At 45.4% G+C, this 11,464-nt stretch overlaps 1 protein-coding gene across 1 annotated transcript; it reads right to left on the minus strand.

The window, feature by feature from the left end:
* Positions 1 to 1,040: 1,040 nt before the first annotated feature.
* Positions 1,041 to 8,737, minus strand: LOC130118258 (protein asteroid homolog 1-like). Its single transcript, XM_056286663.1, has 4 exons — positions 7,487 to 8,737; positions 4,337 to 4,544; positions 2,247 to 2,391; positions 1,041 to 1,826 (listed from the first exon to the last, which is right to left on the minus strand). The coding sequence occupies exons 1-4, from the start codon at positions 8,735 to 8,737 to the stop codon at positions 1,454 to 1,456; spliced, it is 1,977 nt and encodes a 658-aa protein (XP_056142638.1). The 3' UTR covers positions 1,041 to 1,453.
* Between the last annotated feature and the right edge of the window lie 2,727 nt (positions 8,738 to 11,464).

Below are 11,464 nucleotides of genomic sequence, written 5' to 3' on the forward strand. Positions count from 1 at the left end.
TAATGTGAAGAAAAGACAGTCGAGACGTTTCTGGAGATAACTCCGCAGTTTATTATTTTGAGATATCTGGAGACACAAACAGCCAATCCTCCCTATGTGTCTGTCTTTCTTTGTGTGTGAGCTTCTTTATATGCTAAACTTCCCTTGTTCATTCGTCACACATGGCCTTGAGCTTTCTTACCGACTTGTTTTACTTCTCTACAATATCCCTTCTGTCTGCATAACCCCCCCTCTCTGTTAGCTATCCCCCTTTTGGGTAGGGAGAGTTCATCCTGTGTTGACATGTCGTGTCTACCTCGAGAGTCTCTCTGTTCCAGACTTCTTACCTCCTCTCACTGGCCTTGGTTACACAAGCATTACTATCTACATGTAGCAAGTAATATAATTCACATGACATTTAGTTAACCCACCATCGTTTGATATATATGGTTTATGGTTCCAATAATATTTTAAGTATTACAGTATACAGGCTAATTATACGCGGCTTCCCTTTACCTGCATAATAGTCTCTCAGAATTTTTAGCGCTTTCCGCCCATCGTCCGCTGCTTCCCGCATTACCAGCAACAAACGTTATCATCCAGAAGCTGGATTAGCTCCGCATATACCTCGGCATTTTCCGCTCCATCTACTGCCCGTCCATTGTCGTCGGTAGTCTCATTTAAAATAGTGTCCTTTAGCCCTTGCAACCAAAGATGGCCCAAAAATTTCGTCCCCCACAGTTCATAGTTCTTTTCATCTCCGCCAAAGACTAGTCGAGACCAACAGCTACTCGATCTTTCCATCCTGGGTCTTTCGCGCCTGCTATTTGACTCAGCGACCCTTCTACTCATGGTGCTAGCATGCTACCCAACACACGCGGTACGTTGCGATATTTGTCTAGATGGCAAATCGCTTGATAACTATCTCTGGGTAACTCTGGGCCCATAACGTGTTGTCAGAGTTGAATTGTTCAGTGATTCTGGCGTGTATACCCAGTGCTAGACCGAAATAAATGCTAATTTTACGGAGGAATAAATACACAGTGGGGCGTCAGTTCTGCTCTTTGTGGAATCAACGTAGAAAGAGAAACTTTATTGACAGATGCACACTGTTATATACGCACAGACCACATGTCAATTTCAGCGCATTTCATTGGCTGCTATCATTGTCCATCATACAGTACCCGCATGTACTCATTAAAGTTTGCCTATGTGTTAATACAAAAATATAGATTTACTTCTACAATTGAGAGCACACATATTTCATATATGTCAACAGCCGGTATTTTCACATTTGTTCAAAATAGAAAATGAGTGAATTCCGATATAGTGTACCGCTCCCGATTCGACTGAGCCCATTTTGTCACTACAAGTTTGCGGCTAAGCTGTGATTTCTGATTTTCTGTGGTTTCTGGTTGTCTCTGTTTCTGGCTGCATCTGCTGGGTTCACTGCTCCACCCCGCAGAGAGTCCAGTCAGTCCCAGCCTTTGCGCTCCTTCTTGTGAAAGAGTTCTGGATTTTGGGCCTTGTGACTCCGCTCCTTGGTTCTGTAGCGGGTTTTCACCAGCACCTTGTCACAGCTGTAGTCCACCACACTCTTCCCTACAGCCCTCTCTTCCTCCGCCTCCTCCTCAAGGAGCTGCAGGTTCTTGAACAAATCAAACAGGTCATCCAACGCTGGGGTCTGCTGCGGCACTGACAGGCCCTCAGGGTGATACTGGAGAGTAGTATCCAACAGGCTGTTGAAGAGCCGCCTACTGGAGGGTGAGCCCAAGAACAGTTGCTCAGGGCTGACTCCCTTTCTCATTCTCATCACCAGGTGGTGCAGTACTGTGCCACTGAACAACCTGGAGAAAAACAGAAGGAACACTAAGGAACATCGCAGTTTCTGCTAAAAGTTGGTGGGATTTTACCACTAATGCCAGGTTGAACAAAATAAACTCAAATTATAGTGTTCAGATGATCAACTCTCCTGATTATTTATTTGCTTATTTGGGGTCAAAGTAATTTATTTTCAGAATTGACAGGTAAGCTGCTATGTTTCTGACCCTTGCACTCTTGAGTATTAATTGTTCGTTATTTTGATGATCTAAGAAACAGGAATCAAACTCAGCTGGAAGGCCCAATGAATTGCATCATCTATGGAGCTAAAGTAATGATAAATTGCATAAAAATAAATGTATGTTTCAGTCTAGGGAGCAGGTTAGTTTGGCTATGAATGTGAATGGGTGGTCAATGGTTTTACTGGTATGTTGCGGCTATCTCACCAGGCAATTTGAGGCTCCTTGAGAGGCAGACCCAGCAGCTGGTTCAGGTGAATGGCATCCTTCAGGCAGGCCTGCCACTGATTGTAGGCGTGAGCAACACCCAGATCCATCCAGTGTGGGCACGTTAAGGTCCTAAGTAGACAAACTAAAAAAACACATCCAGACTATTGAGCCCGCAGTATAGACAGAGCCCACTAATATATATATATATATATATATATATATATATATATATATATATATATATATATATATATATATATATATATATATATATATAATGTACAAAATCCAGTGAGTCAAGTAAATTCTACAAGCCTGTTTCATGCTATAAGCAATTATCAGCTGTCAATAAAACTACTCGAGGAAGGACATATACTGCCTCGTCATGCATATATATATATATATATATATATATATATATATATATATATATATATATATATATATATATATATATATATAGTGTTTTTTTCCGGAAACCATCAATGGTGTTGATAAAAGTGCTCAACTAATGAGGAGCGGAATATCACTATAGATGTAGGAAAAAACTTTTAATACATAGCAGTCCAAGCTTGTTTTGTATGCTAATGTGATTCAGCAAAGAGAACACACAGTATCCGCCGCCCCGCGTCACGCCCCTAATTTCGGTGGACAGCAACCAATGAGAGGAGAAAACATTTGACCTATTACAGCCAATGGGGTAGGTAGTTACGATGGCAGAGTAACTAATGGTGGTGTAGAAAACATTACAAACAATCGGGTAAGTGGTTGGGGCTTGTTTTGAAAAAGCATTTAAATGACCAGGGCACTGTATGATATACTATGTATATCATATAGTGGGGTGGTGTTGGGGCACCGTTGGAATTCCAGCTGATGATTGCTTATGGCATGAAACAGGCTTGTACTGTCTCATAAAGAATTTACTTGACTCACTGGATTATTTTGCTCCTTATTTGTTGAGCATTTTCCCTACCGTTGAGTGTTTCTCTTAACAAAGTTATATTTTTTTTTCCTTGCTGTCTGTTGGTTGTAGAGGTGCGTTGCTTAATTGTTCATGACCGCACAATCAAAACAAACAGTCAATTTGTTTTGATTGTGCGGTTTCCCCCCCATCTTCTATCGTTAAATTGTTAACATTCACGAGATTAACTTTCCAACAGTGGCTACCCTATAATGAAAACTATAACCATGAATTGTTAGCCAGCATATAAACAGAGTCGTGTCTAAAGATATTGAAATTGTTTGTAACAAGATAAAATGTATTGTAGCGTATTCGGGGGGCAGTCTGGGAGACCGTCGCCACAGCCGGGACGCGAATCCCTGTGTCCTACGCCGCAAGCGACAGCGTTAACCTGTCGACTAAAGGGTCCGACCCGTTAATCAAGCAGTGGTGCCCCCAAGGGGTGGCCAGGGGTGGCCACGGCCACCCTGATACTATCCCTGGCCCCCCCAGCCACGAGTCGCATATGCAGAATATGCTTCTGATTATGCATAATGTGCTTCTATCTGATATTTTACATTAGGTGCTGTTCATTTAAATCAATAATGTATATTTTTCTTAACTCTCATATTGACAGTTTTCAACTAGCCTATACAGTACACTACAACAGCATCATAGAATTCCCGAAATTCAGTCATGGCTTTTGTTTTTGGTGTGCCACCCCAAGATTTTCAGTGGCCCCATTCGGCCACCCCTATGAAAAATTTCTGGGGGCGCCACTGTAATCAAGGACCAACGTCTTGGTCCTTGATTACACTTGCCCCCTCCTTCGGCAAAGCGCGTCCGCGCGTATCCCACTTCTGACACCAATGTAGCGAATTCGGGGGGGGGGGGGGGCCAGGAACTGCCGCACCCGGGGCGCGAACCCGTGTCTGCCACACCGCAAGCGACAACGTTAACCAGTCGACCCGTTAGTCAAGGACCAACGTGTCTACTTATCCATGCACGTTACAGTATAAAAACAGCGTAATCGGTACGAACAGTTCTAGCTGTACGTATGATATGTATTTGTATGCGAGAGAGATAAATTAAATAATTGAGAGGGTGTTGGGTATGTACTCTCGTGTATTCTCGCGGCGTTTCTCACCTCCGGCCGCTGCCTCCTCCCTCCTGTGATCCCCTTGCAATAGCCCCAGCAGCAGCGCGTGGAGGAGCTCTGAAGGCGGCGCGACGTGCTGCAACCAGTAGCACGTGACTGCCAGTGGTAGGCGCAGATGAGGCGGGAATTTTCTCAGAGTAGTGGGGCTAACGCCGAGCGTCTCCAACAGCACTCGAAGGCGCAAAGAGGGCTCTGCCTGTTGGGGCGGGAAGGAATAGAAAGGTTAGAAATGTAAAGCATGTAAGTGTAACAGAGATAAGAATTACACGTTATAAACTTGTTGAAGTTCGGCAAAATATATTAACATTATTGTTCTTGATATATTGAGTTTCTCTTGCATTCCGCATATTCAAACCCGGCATCTGTCACTTAGCACCTCCTAGTGGTGACGACAGTGGTCAAGCGCATTGTGTAGTAACATCTCTGTCCCTTCTTCACATGTTGGCGACAGAGTTGGTATGTTGTTCTATAGAGTTCACCCCAGAAATGGCTAAAACGGCTAAAACGTAGTGAAAATTAATAGTGTTGTAAACGATCAAGTTTTATTTTGGTTGGACAAAATTGTTATTATTGTATTTTATTTTCATGATGTATTTATAAAACAGCCCTTCTTCACATGATGGCGACAGAGTTGGGCTGGAGTTGAGCTGACACCACAGCATCGACCACAACATTTTGTTTTTGCCAGAGTTGAGTTGTGCCAGAAATAAATGGGCCTGCAGCAGCTACCCTGAATTCAGAAGACTGGTGTAGTTTCTTCAAAGTATAGCCAGAACAAAGGGGTTCCTTATGCACTGGAATGTTGTGTCTTTTGATCATCACGACGGCTGATTAATAACATAAACAGTTAAAACCAGTGGCGGATGGTCAGTAGAGGGCGCTAGGGGGCCGCCCCTTCTAATATCAAGAGATCAAAGTCTAATTAAACGTGTTAAATATAGTTTAGTTGTATATTGCAAATAATTATGAAATAAATGTGTTTTTCAGTCTGTGAGCGCCTGTCAGCAGCCATTAAATATTGGTTCCAAATGGTATTTGGTTGATTTCTGTCTGAATACATATACTTCCTGGGTGAGGGGCGTCGGCCAAATGATATCTTATGTAAGCCCTCTAACTTTTGGCGAGCAGGTGACCTGAGGCTGCGGTCTGATTGGTTTCTTCAGATTTTCCATGGGGCGCAGTGCTGTGTGCCCCAGACACTCCGATTTTTATTGGCAGCGAATTGGTATTGTTTTAATGTTTTTTTTTATCTAATGTGATTGGACAATTCTCATGGCTGTCAATCATGTTCACACGCACCACAACGCCTCGTCTCGACTGTCAACCATCCACCGTATACGAACCCTGATAAAATCTATAGGCTCGCTCTGATGGCCGAGCAGAATAAACCGCCGTTCGTCATGTGACTGGGAGGTTCGTATCCCAGACTCGCCCTAACTGGTCACAGTCAGAGTGTCCACGGGTTAAGGCATTCATTAGGCCACCCTTACCCGAGGAATAGTGGGTGTAGATCGGTGTAGTGTTCGGGGACTCGTCATTCTCCAGCGACCCCTCTGGCCCATCCGGGCGCCTGCAGCCAAGCAACCGAAAGCATTCTCCCTACGTCCCCTTCGCGGCCTGAAGGTAATGCGATCCATGCGAGGCTTCAGCGTGTAAAATAGCGAGAGCAGCCGACACGAGTTTGAAGGAAGCTAGTGTTACGACTATCTCGTTCCTGTGGAAACGTGAGCCAGGGGAGTTACTCGACAAGGGTTCCGGCCATATGCCATTGGGTTAATCGGGTGGGATAAGGGGAAACACCAGAAATAAAATTTAAAAATATATAGGTTACATTGTCCTTCTTAATAACTCTGTGACTGTGTGGCCTTAAAGCAGCTGTCAGGTGTGCTGTGCCAAGGCAAATTGTCCCCCCCCCCCCCCCCATTTTTTTTAGCACCAGCCGCCACTGGTTAAAACTGATTCCTTTTTGCTGACGCGGCAGTGATCAAATCGTGGGAATGTTAGCAACGAGGTTCGGGTCCACGTTCTCACCCGTATACACACACACACACACACACACACACACACACACACACACACACACACACATATATATATATACGCCACGAAATCTCAACTTTTTACACGTGAAGAACCTCGTGAACCTTAGATATAGACTAAGATGAGGGGAAAAATATTTACGACTGAGTGCATCTTCATAAAACATGTTACCGACATCCGCCATTTTCCTCCATGTATTAACTTGTTATTTTATCCATCTGGATCATGGACTCCGGTTACATAAGCGGCTTCTTAACCTCTCCCGTCTCCGTACAGCGCTGCTGACATTATTTGACCGTAGGCCAAGGATAATGGATGGATGGATGCATGGATCCCATTTTTACAAGGGTGGCAGGCTAACTGTTTCCTACGGAATCTTTAGTGTTTCAGCAAAATATTTATTTAAAAATTACAAAGGCAAAACTGAAAAAAAAGAGAAGCTGGTTGTCAGTTTGAGCAATCATGTCTCCAAATAGATTAAACTCACTTTCAGACCTCAGTCACAGGGCATGATGGCTTTTGAATTTCTAGTGTTTTAAAAATATTTCGATACTTGTTTCCCCCATACATATTGTAAGGACCAGGGATGTGTAGACTCGCTAGCCCTTAGTTACCGCGTCGGACCCATTAGTTGACTGGTTAGCGCAGCCGGCTGTGGTGCGGGGAACGCGGGTTCGCTTCCCGGCTGCCCACTGAATTTGCTGCAGTATAAACAAAGGCATGCCGATATCTCTTTATGCGCCACTGATTATGTTTAAATGCACCACAAGGCACCATTGCTTTCTCATCAGGTACTGAACCTTGAAAAATGATTATCTGAATATCCGACGTATCCGAATATAAAGACGACTTTACTGCTGAGCCTGAGACGGTCAGCTGAGACTGACGAAGTCACTTAGATGAGTGATGAAACGTGTCTCCCACTAAACTTTGTGGCCACATGAAATGATTCAACTTTCTGGGATTTCCTTTCCTGGATTATTGAGTATGCATCAATACAACTTCACAACTGTCTTGTTGAAGTTACTGCAAAAAGGTGAATTCGCATTTTATCATATGAAGTGGCAAAGATAAAATATAAATAAACAGACTGTTCACCTCATTTAGCGAGTGAAGCTTCAACTGTTGAGCCACACCTCGGACAACAGGTTGAACAGAAGAGCTTGTCAGCCGCAGGCCTTCCCGGTCGAATTCCTCCACCTTTCTCCTCCCTCCCATCAGGAGCCCGAACATCACCTGACGGATGGGCCGAGAGGTCAGGTTGGCGCTCGGCAGGGAGCAGTCGTCCACCGCTGTAGCCAGTTTCATCCTATGGAGCATGAGGACGTCAGTGACGTCACTGCTCAGCCGGCCCTGGGTCAGAGGGAGGCGTGCCCAGTCAGGAACCACGCCCAGGGTGTCCGGGAGCAGAGGTGGCGCTGTCCCGTCGCTGAAGAACTGCCGCAGGTGGCTGGCAGTAAGCCGGTATTCCTCCATGCCCGTAGACAAACCATTCAGCACTTCGGCCCGTTTCTGTCTGCTCATGTCTCCCATCAGCCCCAGCGCCGCCACCAGCGCATCTTCCGGCTGCTGGAAGTCCCTCAGCCAGCGCAGCAGACCCTCTAGGTTGGCGAACCTGTCTCTGGCTGTCAGGGCGTATGAGGCAAAAGAAAGATATATGTTCATTTCTCGCAGCTTGACATAGTCGTTTCCGACGAGCGCGGCGAAGGCGGGCAGCAGCTGGCGTTTGATGTTGAAAAGGGCGCAGAAGCTGGATGCGGAGTAGCGCTTGCACGGGATAAAACTTTGGTTCCCGTTCCGCGCCACAGCCTCCCATTTGAAATGGGAGATGGGCAGAAAGCCCGCCGGGAGGTCAAACACGTAGAAGTCACTGTCGTTGGATAGCACAGGGCAACGCCACTCACTGGCCAGGGAGGCGATTTCGCGGTCGGCTTCCCAGTAGCACTGCGCAAAAGGCACTTTCAGATCAGCCAGCGTCTGCCTCACCACCTGTTTAGCCAGCGACGGCAAAACATTCGCCTCCTCCCCGAATGCTGCCTTGTTCGCCTTTAGGATCCTGTCCTCTGCGCGTTTCCGCAAGGTCTCATATTTGTTGTCGCTGGTGTCTGTACCCCCGTCCAGCACCACGTACGGTTCAATCCCACAGTCTCTGAGGGCTTTGATAAACTTCCCAATCACGTCCTGAAACGCATCATACTCTCCGCCGTGCCGCTGGTCCAGACCTGCTCCAAAGTAGAGCATGTGGTACAGGTTGCTGCCGTCGATAATCAGCTTGTTGTTGCTGAAGCGAATATCCCGGTAGACTTGGCTGTTGCCCTCGACAAAGGATAACAAACCCTGGACCCCCATAGTGAGAGAAGAGCCGCGCTCTGCACAGGTCAAGAGAGGAGGTCTATTTATACTGAGCGCTCCAAAGACACCCAGTCCTTCAGTTTCATTTTCCTTACCTCAGAGAAAGGAAACTAGTCCTAAAACGATATCTAATATTGTCATTAGGTAATAACATTGTTGCCAGTAAACAAAAAGAGAGAGAGACTCATGTCCTCACATGGCTACAGATGGATAACGACGGATATTCTCCGTCGTTATCTGGAATGAATTGTGGTCTTTGGAATCATGTGTGTTGTAAAATGCGTCTTTGTGGAAAACACAACAAGGCGAAAGAAAAGCTCGTCTCTCTGATAATGAGCAAATTCCTAAATAACTTTTAATGGATGGTGGCAAAGGTGGATAGATCGGAATCAGAATCGAGTTTATTGGCCATGCATGTTTGCACATACATGGGATTGGACTCCGGTTTCGTGGCTCCTTTCAGTGTACTTAACATAGAATGACAACACTACAACAATCTTCAGATATATACAGAGGTGATAAAGCGCAATGGTGCAGAGACTATATCAGAGATGCTGAAATAGATGTTAGCGGGTTGCCTGCGGGCACCACAGAGCGTATACAGTCCAGCATATGTAGGGTTTTTTCAACCTTTTCTTTCACTAAACATAAAATTGACGCTCGCAAATATACATAAACAAACAATTACGTTGTATTTATTGCACAATGCATCATGCTCATCGGTGTGACTTCCGCGCTGTGCGGACGACTGGACCTGCGGCGCACGCGGAGAGCGGCTCAGCTGCAGGAGCGCTCGTCCTGCGGAGGTGCGAGGCATGTTGAATGTGATGTGATGTAGGAAGGAGCCCGATGTCGAAACGGGGGGGGGGGGGACCCGGCTCAAAGACTCATCCGTTGTCTCAAACTTCTCTGTCTGAGAAGCGAAAGTCGTGATAATGAATATGATGTGGTTGTTGTTGTTGTTGTTGACGACTCGTGTGGTGTCCTGTCAGGAGCGGTTGCGTGCGGAGGGCGTGGTTTCTGTTTCCCGTCAAGTTCTCGACTCAACCGGTCAGAAAGGAAAACGAAACTGACGCATGCCTCCTCCGTGACTCTAGACGCAGGCGAGGCGGGGCTGGCCTTACCGTGTTCAACTTGGCGAGTATCGGGGCAGCGAGGGTGGACCCGGACCCGGACCCGCGTACGTGCTTTGCAAAACGACTTTATGGCCATATAGCGACAGCTTCGTTATAATAACACGTCCCCTCCTCTTTGTCGAGCGAAATCTGAAACGGAGACGGCGGTGGGAGGGGGACCGGGCGTCTTGTAAGCACGACGCACCAAGTCATGGACAAAGGGGTAAAAGGGTGAATTCGGGTAGTAATGCACCAACCCAGCACAGTAGAGCCCTGCGCGGGACGGCTTTTCCAGCTCCCGCAAAGTGTGTCCACTCCCGCCCGCTCGCGCAAACATTCTGACCTTTCACGTCACGCCCTCACATTTTTGTTTGTTTGTTTGTCTTGTTTCTCCCGTCCCACAAGGGAAAACACGTTACTTTACTGTGTACTATTAATAAAGAGATGCATACACACACACACACACACACACACACACACACACACACATATATATATATATATATGCAGTGGCGACTCCTGACAAATTTCTCAGGGGGAGGGGCAATTGTTGCGATGACGACTAAGGTGACCCGTTCAATGGGTAAATTAACAGGTAGCTAGACAACTGTCACAATTTGTTTTTTTCTGGTCAACTCACACAGCAATACCACCTGTAACCACTAGAGGGAAACACACAACACAAAGATTTTCCATTTAGCTAGATAAGCTGCATGCTACGTATATGCTTGGCCTATTTGTGGAAAGTTAGATCCAGGAGTGATCGTAAATAAGTAAAAAAAATCTTGGCTCTACAATGAATATGATCAATCCACTATGGTCATCAACAGATAAATTGTCTATCAGTTTACCTTCAAATACCTTTGAACATGTACAGAGATATCTGCTTTACCATTAATAAAGAAGGGGACTACATACATATAAGTCAAAAACCTTACAAGTATTTATTTACCGTTCTTGAAAGTATTGTTGTTGTTGTTTTCATTGCAAATGGCTTACAAACGCACTGGCACAATAACTAAGTTGTCAGATAGAAAATATGTAGTTATCTAATGCTAGTAAATTGCATGGAGTGAACATTCATATAACTGTCACCTATGAAAAGTGACAATGGTATGATATGATTGTAAACATGATAACAAACAACATAAATAAACTGCAAGTACACAATAGTTTATAAAAATGCAAGTAGTAGTATATTCAAGGGGTAGTATATTCAATTCCTCAATATTGCACAAAAAATAATTGTATTTACAGAAACAAACAGCCCCCCCCCACACACACACACACACATATATATATATATATATATATATATATATCGCTATCATAAATAAGATTTCCATACCGGATCGGTCAAGGCCCGGGGTACCAACGACCGCCACCGGTACTGTTAACCAGCAGGGTGCCGGTGGAAACTATGCTACTGTTGGGCGAAGGAGAAGGAGAGGGGGAAGGCATGTCCAGATGCAGCGAGAGAGGAGGAAAAGTAGGAGTGTGGAGGTGAGAGTCGGAACTTTGAATGTTGGCACTATGACTGGTAAAGGGAGACAGCTGGCTGATATGATGGAAAGATGAAAGGTAGGCATACTGTGTGTGCAAGAGACCA

Source organism: Lampris incognitus, chromosome 9 (genome assembly GCF_029633865.1).
Source record: "Lampris incognitus isolate fLamInc1 chromosome 9, fLamInc1.hap2, whole genome shotgun sequence".
NCBI lineage: Eukaryota > Metazoa > Chordata > Actinopteri > Lampriformes > Lampridae > Lampris > Lampris incognitus.